The sequence below is a fragment of the Periplaneta americana genome, chromosome 4 (genome assembly GCF_040183065.1).
Source record: "Periplaneta americana isolate PAMFEO1 chromosome 4, P.americana_PAMFEO1_priV1, whole genome shotgun sequence".
NCBI lineage: Eukaryota > Metazoa > Arthropoda > Insecta > Blattodea > Blattidae > Periplaneta > Periplaneta americana.
The window spans coordinates 206,354,884-206,370,456 of NC_091120.1; the positions used below are offsets into that span (position 1 = coordinate 206,354,884).

General features: G+C 35.4%; 1 protein-coding gene and 1 long non-coding RNA gene across 2 annotated transcripts; one reads left to right on the forward strand and one right to left on the reverse strand.

The window, feature by feature from the left end:
• Positions 1-688: 688 nt before the first annotated feature.
• Positions 689-4,146, reverse strand: ATPsynB (ATP synthase subunit b, mitochondrial). Its single transcript, XM_069824901.1, has 4 exons — positions 3,991-4,146; positions 2,990-3,166; positions 2,752-2,915; positions 689-1,177 (listed from the first exon to the last, which is right to left on the reverse strand). Exons 1-4 carry the CDS (start codon positions 4,016-4,018, stop codon positions 815-817), a joined length of 732 nt encoding a protein of 243 aa, XP_069681002.1. The 5' UTR covers positions 4,019-4,146; the 3' UTR covers positions 689-814.
• A 118-nt stretch (positions 4,147-4,264) lies between these two features.
• Positions 4,265-14,303, forward strand: LOC138698709 (uncharacterized). Its single transcript, XR_011331929.1, has 2 exons — positions 4,265-4,438; positions 14,175-14,303. It is a non-coding gene; the product is annotated as an uncharacterized lncRNA (long non-coding RNA).
• Positions 14,304-15,573: the final 1,270 nt, after the last annotated feature.

A 15,573-nucleotide genomic window follows, 5' to 3' on the forward strand; every position in this document is an offset into this window, starting at 1 on the left:
TGTATGAAGGCAAAAGAAAAATTTAAATCCATATATCGGGATAGCTACAATTTTTAACTAACAGCTTAATTTAAACAATTTTAAATAAACAAGACTGCAGAAACATGCCTAGGTAATAACTGAAGCCCCTGTGGGTCTGTTTCCATCTCAAACAGTGCACTGTAGAGGTCTCCCAATGTTATGTGTTGAAGATGGTTCTGTATGATGATCGCACATTAAATACTTTTGGTGCCATGTCGTGTATTCTGCAGTCTTTCTCAATGTACAGCAGTCCTCTGTGTTTTCAGAATGTATTTACCTCTGCCAGAGGTTCTGGCTGATTTATGTAAAGCTATTATCAGGCAGTACATCTCACTTGATAATTGTTTGTATACAATATGTAATATGTTATTAATCAGTGACGTATGCAAAGAAGGGGGAAAGGAACTAGCCACTCTACCTCATTATCTCCTGGCTTAGTTGCCTAATGAGTGATTCCTTATTGGTGTCACTTATGATGTTGACTAAACAACAAAACTGTCCAATTGTTTGTTCTGTTATGATTTATCTTCCATTCCAATCAGGGCTTCAGTAAGCACACAAATCTTCAACTATGACCCTCAATATGTATTAATAATGGTAGACCTACTTGAATGGTAATGGTATCATAAAACATTACAAGCTCAAGACATCAGCCTAAAACTTGCGGTTAGGTCTAACATAACATCACCTCTTTATTGAGAAAATCGCTCTACAAATGATGTAACACAATCCACATAACTCATCCACATAAAGTTGACATAAAAGCATACTTAGACTACAGTCCACTGCCTGCTCACGCCTTGGCAAGAGCTCGCAGGTCGGTGATGCACTTGGTCAGCGACTCCTTCTCCTGCTGGGGCGTGATGGAGCGCAGCACGCTCTGCACCACCCAAGACACCATGTGCTTGTGTGCAATTCGTCGATCGATATTCTGCCGTTCCACCTGGTAGTCCAGCCGCCGCTTCACTTCCCGAAATGCAGTCATAAGTCGCTCGCGGTAAGCAGCTTCCAGTTGCAGTGCCACATTCTCCTTCTTGGCGGCCATCAGATCCTTCTGCCCCTCGGCACGCCACTGCTCCTTCCGCTCTCCCTCCACGGCATCAGAATATGACGCAATCTCGTTCAGACGTCCCTCCTTCCACGCATTCTCCACTGCCTGCCACACACATACACAAGTTAAAATACTTCCTTAATTGTTGCGGTATTCTTCACAATTTTCTTCTCCTTCACTGGCTTCTGTGAGGTGTGTGTACTGGTAGACACGTGTTCTAGTTTGCAGTCACAACATAAAAATCGTTTGTTACTTATCTATATAATCTAATGCACTGTTGCAGCCCAATCCCATTTGTTACTAATTACCACCTAACATGCGAGAGGTCCAGGATCAATTACCAAGGAAATGGTCAGTTTCCCTAGTATTGCGTTCTGGACCTCTCTAGTGCTATACCTGTAACAAGTGGTTGGGGGGGGGGGGTAAAACAGTGCATTAGAATATACAGGTAAATATCAAACGATTTTATATTGAAAGTAAGCTATTTGCAGCTGCAAACTAAATCACGTGTTTAAAATTATATAAATCTCATAGAAGCCAGTGAAGCAAAAGAAAATTGTGCCTTCTTTGATGTAGCTTTCTGAAGAATTACTATTAGTTGCAGTGGGCCTTTTAATTGGAGTTGATGTTAGAGTTCAACCTTGATATAAGTCAAGTCACCTCAGACTAATAAAGGATTAAACTGAAATTGTGCACCTTCCAATTCAGATAGGCTACTTATGAATCGCTACTCCTATAAAAGTTTAAAGTGATCAAAACTTACATCATTCACTAGGTGTCAAGAGGAGCTCACAATTCTGTCTACTGACTTGCTTCAAAATGAGATTACTCTTGTATTTCCTGCCGCCTACTGTATGTGTGAATCAGTCCAATAGGCGTTTGCTTACATTCCAACTTGATCGGTATAAATTGAACTTTCTTTTTAAGGGCTTCATATGTAAATTTCATTTCTCTTCTCACAAACTCTCTGAACACACTGAATTCGAGAGAGACTGAATTTCATGTAAAAATTTCATAGGTCTACTGCAATATCTATTAAGAGATCTTAGTAGTATGGTGTAGAAATGATTCTAGTGTCAATATATCCTCAAAATCTGTGCTTCATTGGCTGGTCATGATAATATCTTTGAAAAATATTGGAGTGCAAGAGGTCAAATGACTTTATTGTCAAACGCCTGGCATTAGAAAACAACAACAACAGTGCCAATTTATAGAAGCAAAGAAGTATTTCCCAAAGAAATATTTGCACTCCTCAAACTTAAATACAATAGGTGTTGCGTGCTTCATGGCCAGAATACATAATCAGGAATATCAATTGCAATTATTACGAATATTTAGGGGTTTTCACTCATCCCAGTTTCTTTAACAAGGAACAGATATGCTTTTAGAGTCACGAGTTTCGATTCTGTTTCAGAAGTATATAACCAAGTCTAGCAAAGACAAATTACACAATGCTCAAAGGTTTTTAAATTGTGGTCTGTTACCTCTTTAGTGAATGTAACTGTGGTCTTAATTTGGCCTAATAACTTCAACATGGAAGAGGGGCCTCAAATTGTTCTTGTAACCCCAAGACACATTTTCTTATATTTCTTAGCTTTTTTTCCGCCCACTATCCCTTGAATTCACTTACTGGCACTTGGTGATGGCTTTTCATATTCCCTTTCTCAAATGATACTCACATCCACTTCCTTGTCCAAATAGGCAGCCAACTTGGGTCCCAGTTTCTTCACGGCGACAACAGCCATGATGAGCAGTGAAATGCCTGAGTAGAACTCGTGCTCCATCACGTAGATCTCCTTGCTGCATAGGTAGGTCGTAAGCCCCACTCCGAACATATAGGGTCCTAAAAAACATGACATTTAACTACACGTCCAGAGTTAACTTTCTTAACTCAGCCCTATACAAACAACTCATTACCTGTAACGCCAGTTTTCTTATAGAAAAACTGAAACCAATCCTCTGGTATAAAACCATGACGAACTTTGGCAGGAAATTCGGCTCTCACGGGTCGAGGAAAGTTGACCTCATCTCTTTCTCCAGTCGCGGCGACTGTCTGGCTGCAGCGCACACCCAAAAAAGGCCTGCCTTGCTGAACTAAGGAAAGCATTGTTGTTGTTGTTGTTATTATTATTATTACAATTATATATTCAATTTAAAAGAGCAGTGTACTATGTTAATAAATGAATAATTTGAAGGAAAAATTGTTCCGATGCCAGGTATCGATCCCGGAACCCTTCGCATAGCGCACGAATGCTCTCCCGACTGAGCTACCCCAGGAACTATACACGACACCGTCACAATTTTTCCCTTATATCCACACAACTCAAATGGGCTGACAAGACGTCAGAACCCAACTTTGTGTATTTGTGTGCACTCAAGTTGGGTTCTGACGTCTTGTCAGCCCATTTGAGTTGTGTGGATATAAGGGAAAAATTGTGACGATGTCGTGTATAGTTCCTGGGGTAGCTCAGTCGGAAGAGCATTCGTGCGCTAAGCGAAGGGTCCCGGAATCGATACCCGGCACCGGAACAATGTTTCCTTCAAATTATTCAAACCTGCTTTACAGGGAGCTACCACCTGAAAGCCAGATTTGCATAATATATTCGCCAATAAATTATTGAAAGAATTTTAGTTCTGTCCGTTACATGTGTAGAAATTTGATCCAAACAAATGTAACATTGAAATATACCGTTGTAGAACGAAAAGTTTCTGTTCATAAAGCATATTCCACTGAATACTTATTAAGTATGAAAACTCAGGGGATCAGTAGTGGACGTAACCTTGGATATCTGGCCTGATTCCAAGACAATAGCCAAACAACTTTAAGAACGTTAGCAATATTTAATACATATTCACTACAATAACTTTATGAGATTAAGTAACATTACACTGTAGATATATACTACAAAATGATTTACCAGAACGCAATGCAGCCCTCGACAACATTCTCCAGCAGAAAGGAACCAGACAACCTCTGTCCGAACAGAATGATGGGAGAGTCAAGAGAATACCTAATTCGTTACATGATGAAAATTAATTTTTAATGTATTTGTAATGATGGATATCATGAAGTGTTGCAGCTTAGACTTAAAATGTGTTGAAATATAATATTGATGGATATCTTTCTATTTTATTGATTTGTTAATGTAGTATTTGTTTAGTTTCTATATTTATTTCTCTTCGTAGCTAAGAGTATAGAATCGTGTCTACTTCTTTCGCTTCAACAGGGTTGGCTACATTGATCAGATCAGGAATAGTGACAGTAAAAAAGTACTGTTTTACGTAATTGTTACGTTACATATTTTCATTTCTTATACGTTATGGTGTTGACTGTTGGAGCAGTCATAGTAGCTACATTAGGTTTAGGTAGGTGCAGGTCGAGCTGATAGCACAAGTCATGGGACTATGCTTTCCTTGTTTCAAAAGTTCTTCAACGGATTTGGTTACTCCAGATATGGTAATGTATCAGGAAGTGCTAAGGTTGTTGACAGTAGTTTTATAGTACTATTTTTTTTTTTTTGGTAATAAGATACGATGGAATGGTATGATGTTATAGAGGAGTCACTACTACCGAAATATGAGTAAGCTTATTTAACTAAAATTGTTGTATTTCTTATTCTCTTCTTGTCTCTTTTCACCTTTTCTCTTTCTTTTCTTCTCTTCACTGTTTCTACATTTTTTTACATATCTACAAGTATGTAAGGTATTCTTTAGAACACACACACACACACACACAAAATTATGCCGTTTTTGCACACAATTGTATATAAACAACGTCGCCAGCATAGGAAACAACTCTGCAAAAGTAATGCTAATATGAAATAATCCTCTAAATACTAAATTCGGTAGGAAACGATATGACGGAGGTTAGGTTTGGTTTAAGGTTTTTAGAGCTTGTTCTCATTCGAATAATCTGATAACAAATAATGATAGATGAAGTATAGGAATTTTTTCCACGGCCTACATTAATTTCAAACTGGCATGATATAGTTGCTTCTGTTGGTAACGGAAGAAAAGGCAACATGGCGGATGTCACTTGGAAATGGTTTCTTTTCGAACCGAGGATCCTCGTATCTATTTAGATGTCCGATATCTTAACCATTAAGCCAAGGAGATAAGTTACAAATTGACCGTCAAAATCATCTATCTGTACAAGCATATTTGAGTCGTCTAGATTCAAAGCCCTCAATAATTAATCCCCAAACATGATTTTATAGTAATTGCAATTTCTTTATTTCCATGAAAAAAATTCAGGTCATTTCCAGAATGTATGGTTTATGAACATTAGGCCTATTAGGTGTCGAGATGAGTTTCAGGAAAATAATCTAAACTGTAGCTATATGTCAGTAAAAGAGCTCCATAGGCATATAAGTTGCATGCATAGTGGGTTTTGTCCCAAATTGGTGAGATAGGGGGTTTTGAAACTTAACTGTAAAAATGAGTCATTCCACGTCAAATCGCACAGCAATAAAACACGACCTTCTCGGAAATGGTCGAATTTTTTTTCATGAATTCCAGACATCAAATAAGGAGACCCGTATTTTTTTATTTTCACAATTATTAATTATTTGTGTAGTTATGAATATTTGAAGTTACGCAAATTATGCGCGCACTGTTACATAAACTCGCTTGGAACTTTGTGTCTACATATAATTGAGATTTGCGGTTTGGCGCATTTGAAAGACGAAATACAACACTTTTTATTACTTTAGGCCTATCACAAATAAATTAAAAATTCGGCCTATTTTTTTAATCATTTCTTTTTCAAAGCAAAATTACTATATTAAATAGCCACGTTAAAAATCTGAAAAAATATAGACTTGTTCGCTGATGTATTATCTGTAAACTACTACATTTATAAATGTGGGATCGGCACCCATACATTTGTAACAATTTATTTTCCGGAGGCATGCACGCACTCGCGATGCCCAGCTAATGAACTGCTTGCAGCCATAGGCTAGAAGGCTGCCCGTGGAAATTTCCCGTTGCATCTGATGTCACCATACTAATCATCAAATGATTAATACCTTAAGGAACAGTAAATATCTTATCTAAAATTATTTTATTATTGTCAGCTCAGTGGGAAGCCCTTCACAGTTTATACTGTAATATAGCCAAGTGTTTGATGATAGCAAGACTGGGTAAGGCAGTAAACTTTATGGCAGTAAACAGATGGCATGAGAGAAAAATAGTCAGTTTGGGTTTGAATTTCGCGCAGTGACGTGACTTCTATACAACATGAGTGATGGTAAAGATCGCGTAATATATAACAAGTGTTTAAATCCATTTACCTTCCTAATCACGCTTTTAAAAAGAAAAGTACACTAAGACGCGTAAGTCGCGACTTATTGATAAAGCTCAATTTAAAGGAGTATTTGAGTGTGCAAATATGTGATTTGTTCCGTAAAAATCAATCAATTTCCACATAGGTCAGGTGAAATTATATGTGAAGCCGGTAGTTCTTGTGATATTAATAAACATGAATCAAATGAAAGTGCGGACAGAGAAAGTGATTATCCCAGTATTTCTTCTAGCAGTTCTATGGATGCAGTACTAGAAATCAGTAATATTGAGGAATTAAACAAGAGTTTGATGTCAATAGAATCCCCTATCGAGAAAAGAAAGATACAACAAAACGATACCCCCGTGAAAAGTTTCAAAAGTAAAAGGCTCCCTAGCATGTTAAGTTTTTTCATGTAGAAGATGCATCATCATCCATTCAAAAGTCAGCCATATTTTATTTTTGACGGAATGCAAAGAAAGTACAACCTGAAAATTACATAGTTATTGCAGACTTTTCTGAAAATTATTCATTTGTAATACAAGATTCAATACAAGGTGTGCATTGGAACATATGCCAAGCCACAATACAGTACAATTTTAATTTTACTTCCTACTTTATTTTATTTTATATTCTCTTATAGGCCTATTAATATTATATATGAACTGTGACCGAACACGAGCACTGCCCATTCGATCTCAAATTTTGTTAATACTACTGCATCTCCTTTTTTTATATTGATTGTATTATTTTATTTCTATTTCTCTTATTTGTAATTGTATTCTTTATTCTGTATATTTAAATAAATAAATAAATCCTTTCGTAGTATATTTCAAAGGAGATACAGAAATTCGTTACAAAAGTAATGTCATCTCAGAAACCATGAAACATGACACCGATCCCTTTCACTTTTTTCAATCCGAAGCAATCAATTTCTTAAAGCAAGAATTCAACGATATGAAAAAAATCATCTACTTTTCCAATGGATCAAGTTCACAAAAAAAAAAAAATTAAAAAATAATTGCTTACATGAAGACGATTATGGAATTAGTGCTGAATGACACTTCTTTGCAATGTCGCATGGTAAAGGTCCATGTGTTGGCATTGGAGATACTGTTTAAAGACTTGCCACAAGAGTTAGCCTATACAAGATCCTATAACAACACAAAAAAAAAACTGTTTGATTAGTCACAAAAAACATTTCTAACGTGTCATTTATATTTTGTCCATTCAATAAGCACAAAAACCACACTGAAAATTTTCAGGCCAGATACCATAATCTAAAACCAATAACTGGTACATTATATTCTTTCATTCCGTTGTCAAAAACTGAAGATTTAGTAAAACAATTTTCTTTCAAGAAAGATGGTAGGCGAATGAAAATTTAAAATGTGAATGAAAAGAAACATTTGAAAAGCATAATGTACAATTATTTGAAGATATCATACTAAGTAAATTAGCAGTGTTTCCTCGAGTAACTTGATCCGTACTGGGTGTAATGTGGCAACATTCAGTCAATTATCCAGCGCCGATAAACCTCTTAGCGCGCTTTAACGCTTCCCGTCCACTGCTGCTGCGCCGACCGCTACACATTCTGTCATAAGTAATTAAATTTCCATTAAACTATTGTAGATCCCATTCTGATTTTTTCTGGAATTATTAAGAATACTTCAGTGCACCTAGGAGGCATTTTTTTAGATTTTTAATAGGGCTATTTCACATTGATGTATATGTTTTAAAAATTGAATTATAAAAAAATATTTGAAATAATTATATTAAAATTAGTTAGTAAATATTTAATAAAAGACAGTACTTTAAGCTTTTAAATGCATTTTTCAAAAAAATTTTAACATCAATATCGTCAGAAATATGACGCTTTAAATGTTGCATTGTGCGATATTTTTAACGAATTTTAACATGTAATATTTTAAAAACATGTGGACTTAGGAGGAAATAAAAGTACACTTGTTGGTTTATAAGACCCATAGAGTTGGTAAAAAAAATATAAACGCAATCAGAAATATGAAGGTCAAAATTTGTATAATTTTGTGCGATTTGACATGGAATGACTCATATGTTTAAATCATGATTTATTTAACGACGCTCTCAACTGCTTTGGTTATATCAGTGTCGCCGGTTTGTCGGAATTTTGTCCCGCAGGAGTTCTTTTACATGCCAGTAAATCTACTGTCATGAGCCTGTCGCATTTAAGCACACTTAAATCCATTGACCTGGGCTGCGATTGAACCTGGCCAATTCAAGGTTCAGAATACTGTATAGTGAAGATTGAAATTCAAAGGACAAATAAAAGAAATGAATTAGTGTCATGGTTTATTGACAAAATTTCAACAAAAATGAATCTAACTTTTTGCCATCATATTATCAAATAAACTAAATGTTATGTACTCTTGAAAACACAAAACTTAAAACTTTCAGCAAGATGTTATCTGGAGCTCTTTCACAAGCACAATCATTATAAACAGTCTCAGACTTAATTTTTCCATTTTGTATGATACTAACATACAATTTGAGTCCGTCCAATCCTTTCCACTTTGGACCATAATGTTTCATGAGAAGATTATTAACATCAGTCAATTTCTTGGGATTGATTTCCACTCTTTTAGGAAGTGCTACCAACGGAATAATATCTTTAACAGTAGCAACTCTGTTGGTCACATATTTTGTATCATTCATTTCACTCGCATGATGCTCCTTGCCGTGAATCATAGCATAGTTTTAGTTCTGTAAATAAAAAAAACTGTTTACAACATTGAAATTTGAATTTCAATAGGCTGCAGCTTTGAAATGTATCTGGGTTGCATTCTTCCAATCAAATAAAGGTACATGATTTAAAATACCCTGAACTCTGTCTCTTTTCAAACCTAAACCAACAAGAAAGGAATTTCGACATACAGGAATTCGGGAACCTGTAGACGAACAACGAATGTTGTATTTAAATGTTAATTCTCTCTTTGAATTTTATACACGCCTAGTCTTCACTGTACTGCACTTGCAATGTTGTAGAATAAAATTATCCTGTTGTATTTTGTCTTTAGACTGATAAAATGCCGTATGGAACTTCATTAGGCCTATATCAGTCATTCGTAATGTTGTACATTGGAATATTTTCGTCTTATGCTTAATTTGGAAACTGTGAGAGAATACTTACTTACAAATGGCATTTAAGGAACCCGGAGGTTCATTGCCACCCTCACAAACCCGCCATCGGTCTCTATCGTGAGCAAGATTAATCCAGTCTCTACAATCATATCCCACCTCCCTCAAATCCATTTTAGTATTATCCTCCCATCTACATCTCGGCCTCCCAAAAGGTCTTTTTCCCTCTTGCCTCCCAACTAACACTCTTTATGCATTTCTGGATTCGCCCATACGTGCTACATGCCCTGGCCTCTCAAATGTCTGGATTTAATGTTCCTAATTATATCCAGTGAAGAATACAATGTGTGCAGTTCTGTGTTGTGTAGCTTTCTCCATTCTCCTGTAACTTCATCCCTCTTAGCCCCAAATATTTTCCTAAGAACATTATTCTCAAATACCCTTAATCTCTGTTCCTCTCTCGAAGTGAGGGTCCAAGCTTCACAACCATACAGAACAACCGGTAATATAACTGTTTTAATAAATTCTGACTTATGCTTATGAATATACAATTATAAATCCAAATTATACAGATATTTAATTTTACAAATTAAAACTTTAAAAGTGTTAAAATTGTTAAAAGGTAATGTACCTTGTATGACAGATGGCACCATTTCGACATTGGTTCGTCAGCATCTGTTGAACAGCAGTAGTTACTTACAACTTCAGTTTGCATAGGACAGCATATATCAAAATAATGTAGGACATCTTTCATAGCGACACAGATGATTCTTCATAAATTTTAATCATAATGCAGAATCTTCATCACATTTTGATCATTTAGGCCTACCTGTTTCTCAGATTTCACAGCAATTATTAATTAATTAATTAATTAAAAATTAAACGTAATCAGAGGTGCTTTTAGAGCCAAAACTCATCATGCTGCTGGATATGACAGCTTTTCTCAAATTTTTTTGAAGTGGTGACCATTTTTTAAAATCAGAACAGTTCCGTGGACCACCTTACTCTTGTTCCCTTCAAAAGCAAATTTATCATTTTTGTAGCATATTTTAACACCAATATACTTGTATTAAAATAGAATCAATCAATTAAAATTAATTTAATTCACTTAATTTTATATTAGTGTTAACTAATTAAGTTAATGTTAATAGAAGAAAATTCATTTCCGTTTTTTTTTTAATAATTCGAGCCTATTAGAGTTTGGATAATCTTTAACTTATTAACTAAGAAAAATAAATAAATGTTAGTACTGACATTAATGAGATGAATGAGCCTGCTGATTCTTGCAGATTTGTTCTATATTTGGACGTATGCTTGTAAGTTCAAGTCGGAGATCATCACATATATATCGAGCCAATTTTGATATTTTTTTTTATTAGAGTTAGTGATGAAAACCCTTTCTCACACAGATATGTAGAAGCAAACTGAATTATAATCTGTAAATCACCATTGTACAGTTCACTATATTCTCTTTTCGCTTGTGACGAAGTCCAGAAATTAACCATACCTTCCACTTGGAATTTCATTTTAAGTCTGAGTCATTTGAGAGTTCATTAACTGTTCCCTTTCACTCAATCAAAGTCTTTTATTTTCAATATTGCATTGAAAGGAATCAGGGACCCATAAAAATTCGTGATACTTATTTAGAAAATAAGTTTCAAAGTGTGACCTCAGAGTTTCGAGATGCGAATATATGTCATTGCATAATTCTTCCTCGTGTTATTTTTGAACATGAACGTAACTCTCCAAAGTTAAATGTTTGGTGTGGATTAACCAGTTCAGAAGTGATTGGACCTTTTTTTTTTTTTTTTTCATAGAGAACACAGTGAATGGTGCGGTATATCTTGATATGCTTGAAAATTTTGCGCTACCTCAGATTCCAGAGAGGTTCACCTTCCAGAAGATGGAGCTCCCCCTCATTATTGGGGACCAGTCGTTGAAACTTTACACAATCATTTCCCGGGATGATGGATTGGTCGTGGTGGTCCTATTGCATGGCCCCCACGATCTCCTGATCTTACACCATTGGACTTTTTTTCTTTGGGGATTCGTGAAAGACCGTGTCTACAACACCAGAGTGGATAACCTTCAAGTGTTACATCAAAGGATTATCGACACAGTAACAATCCACACCTGTGGAGTAATGGTTAGCGCGTCTAGCCGTGAAACCAGGTGGCCCGGGTTCGATTCCCAGTTGGGGCAAGTTACCTGATTGAGATTTTTCCGGGGTTTTCCCTCAACCCAATATTAGCAAATGCTGGGTAACTTTCGATGCTGGACCCTGGACTCATTTCACTGGCATTATCATCTTCATCTCATTTAGACGCTAAATAACCTAAAGCGTTTTATAACCTACTAAAATGAAAGAATCGACACGTAAGATCTATAACACTGTAGATGTTACCCAATGCCTGGAGAGAGATTGAATACAGGTTAGATGCGTGTCGTGCTACTAGAGGGTGACACGTTGAGATTTACTGATGGTGACATAAACTTATTGAGTTGATTAGTATTTTTTCCTAATTTGTTTTTGTGTGTCATAACTAAGGAATAAATTATTTAGTATCTTTATCGGTAAATTTCATTTCGGACATTGTGTATATATTATCTACTAGGACTACCACTACCATCACTGTTGATAAAACATCTTAAAATAAACCAATTTAAAAATTTATAAAAGAAAGATAACTTGTAGTATTCACCAATAACAGCAAAACATTAGTTGCTGTAAGTTTCAATGTATAGCAAATGTAATTTCCAAATTCTCAAATTTAAATGGATGATGATTGGACTTATTTATAGTGTGAAAATGTACTTTCGACATCACATCATATTTAAAGAGCAGGAGATCACAGACTGTCAATTTCATTTCCAGTTGCACCCTTCAAAACTTGAGCAATTTTACACATTGTTTATATCCACTGTTTTTTAAATTATTGAACCTGGTACTGACTTCAGCTTTTCACCAACGGCTGCACCTTCCTGAGGTAGTCACTCAAAAGTTTATATTTGTGGATATGAATGCCACATCATTTTTTAAGCAATAGCTTTTCAGTAGAGGTATCTCAATTAACTGTGCAAAATTTCTGTGAACAGATGCAAAACTTTGAGAATGCTTGGCATAGTATGTTACAGGATTTAGCCATGTACCCCACAGTGTTACTATGGGGTGGGGGAGAAAGAGGAACTTCGGAATGTTAATAAATTCTTGGTAGAGCTTTAAGAAACTATCTATATTGGGAAACAGGATTCGGATTTTTTCACATAACCTGTGTAGAACATGAACCACATTCGTGACATACTGTGTATCAATTTTTGAAAACTTATTAGAAGACCTTTAGCTGCTTTTTTCATACAGACCTATGCAGCACCGTCTATAGGGATCAACAGTAAGCCTTAGTAGACGCATAGCTTCATTGAAGATCCTAGCTAGTTGTCATGATATGTTACAGAGAGTTCTTTACACATTAGTAAAAATGAATGTTGCAAGCATTTTCTTCAATTTCAAACACTGACAACGTTTCCTATTTTTCAGCAATACTTACCCAATTAAAAAAATTATATTCACAGATTGATTTTTTTTTTATAAAGCTTCTTCATAGCATTATGGGAGATAGTTCTTTTCTTTCTTGATGTCGATTTATCAGGAAGATTGTTATTGTGTTTAGTTATGAACCTATTAACTCCTTTGTCATTTAATTTCTTAAGTAGAATATTGGCTGCAATACATAATTTACACAACTCTAAGTAACATTGGAAACGCTTTGATTTCCATTCGTTTGAAGATGATGATTCACCAATTAGAACTTGTGGCAAACTCATACATGAAGCAGCAGCAGTGTGCTTGTTTCCATCCAAATGCTGGACTATTTTAGAACGCTAATCGGCTTTTACTGTTTTACCATACGGTTGGCAAAATACACTGCTGAGCAGAAAAAAAATGCAACACTTGAATAAATTTGAAACATCAAAGTATAATACAAATTATAACATTACTGTGTGCTTCTATGGACCTGTTTGTGGTAGGCAAGTGTTAATTCATGTTTTGGGAAGGAAAGTATACGAATTGGGTGGTTTATGACACACTCTTTACCACTCTGTTCGGTAGTAAATGATTATTTTAGTCACATTGTTAATTTTAAATTTTTACATTGAAGGAAACACAGAGGGGATTTCATCATGTATCTCAGGTTTACATAATATGTTTAAATTATATAAAAATTAATAACTTTGTGGCGTGGTTATAAAAAATATGCACTAAGGAAAGTGTTAATCATGTGTTTAAATGAAATATTTTGAAATATTTAATTATATATTAAAAATATGTTTTTATGTGAAATAAAATTTGCTGATTAACTGTTGTTGTTGTTGTTTAATCAACTGGCTGAAGACAGGTTTGAACCTCGCAAGTGACACCAATAAGACATCACTCATAAGGCAATTAAGCCAGGAGATAATGGGGTAGAGTGGCCAGTTCCTTCCCTCCTGATTAACTGTTAAGTTATTTATTAATTTAAAACAGTTGAGGAGTGATTATATAATTGTTAAAAGATCATATACAAGAATTAAGAAAAAAATAGGTTTAAATACTCAGGAAGACATGTCCAGAATCTTTAACCAACAGAGGAACAGGCCACTTTATTTATATCCCTATCTATAAGTAGGTAGGTCAACTAATGACGTGTGTACGTGTATTGTTTGCAGGAAACAAGAAGAAGACAGCAAGTTGAAGCAGCAGAAAGAAGAATGAAAGAAGAAGAAAATCGAGGTATCAAAGATCCTAAAAAATTGAAACTTCAACAACAAAAGAGAGAGGAATTAGAAAGAAGGCAGGAAGAAGCTGAAAGAAATCGCTCGGGAGGAAGTAGTGCGCTAAAGGTATTTCATAGCACAGCGGACATAGCTACTTATTCTGCTTGTACAGTATTTTAATACAACAGTGACTGAAAATTTTCATGTTTTCTGAGAGTGACTACCTCTTTCTAATCATATTTTTGTTTTGACCTTACCATACTAACCTGATATTTCACAGCTTCACAGAATTATTCATTAAATCAAAGTTTAATAAAAGTCTGTACATATATCGTGCTTTGTCAGTCCATAATGTCCACATCCGAGCTTTGCTGAATGTAGGCCATATGATGTTAGGTCAGTGAAAGTGTTCGAAAGTGGAATTACTATTATTCTGTTTGGAAATATCTTTGTGGCATTCTACCAGAAATCCCAACCTATGGTCCATGTTCCCAGAATATTTGTCTGCTTCTTGTTGATATATTTTCCCGTGTTCTTTTCTTCAGAGATAACGGTGATGCGTACTCTGGACAGCACACATAATTTGATCCTAGGGTGATCAGATTTTAGAAATAAAACACTGGGATGTAATTCTGTTTGTGAAACTTAATTTATTTTTATTCTTTGAAACTTCATTTGTTTTAACTGGTTAATGGCGGCACAAGCACACTTCGTGATTTGTTAGTCCATTGGAGTGAACATTAGGCTATAGCTTACACTTCAGAAGCAGGTCTATCATTTCATCCTGCTCACTGAATGTTCACAAGTGAGGAAATTGTTCTTGCAGTATTTCATTGTCGGAAGGAGTGGGGAGATTGCAGTTACAATTCGGAATGCTGCTCGTCGCATTTACACTCCATGTAGCGCACCTGTTTTTATTTTACCATTGTGTCTATATTTAAAAAAGAAGACTATCGTTGTGTGCAATTTGAGGGACATGACTGTAGGGTAGTCTGTCTGCTCCCATAGATTTTTCAGTAGCATTCAGTGAACTGCTCCATTTAAGCGTGTGTTTTCATAAAACTCTTTCACTTTTGATCTAAACATAGATCTTATCTTTCTTCACAACTGATTTTTCATTTAGGAATAGATTTCTAGTTCTGTGCCAACTGTTAATTGTTTGATACAGCCATATTTCCACGATGCACTCTATATCACCCTCTGCCAAGCTTGAATATGTTGATTTGACCACACAGGAGCTTCACACAGTCACTCTTTGAAAATTTGAAAACATTTTCTGTAGCTTTTATTGTCTAATAAGAGGAGGAAGCAAAGGAGGTCAGGATAGATAGAGTGTGTGAGTGTGCATTGA

Bases quoted from the DNA above. Each gene is read 5' to 3' on its own strand.
- ATPsynB (XM_069824901.1), bottom strand. From the start codon at position 4,018: ATGTTGTCGAGGGCTGCATTGCGTTCTG. The intron at 2,916-2,989 runs GTAATGAGTTGT...CATGTTTTTTAG, and splicing joins TAAGAAAACTGGCGTTACAG to GACCCTATATGTTCGGAGTG. The intron at 1,178-2,751 runs GTGAGTATCATT...TGTGTGTGGCAG, and splicing joins ATTTGGACAAGGAAGTGGAT to GCAGTGGAGAATGCGTGGAA.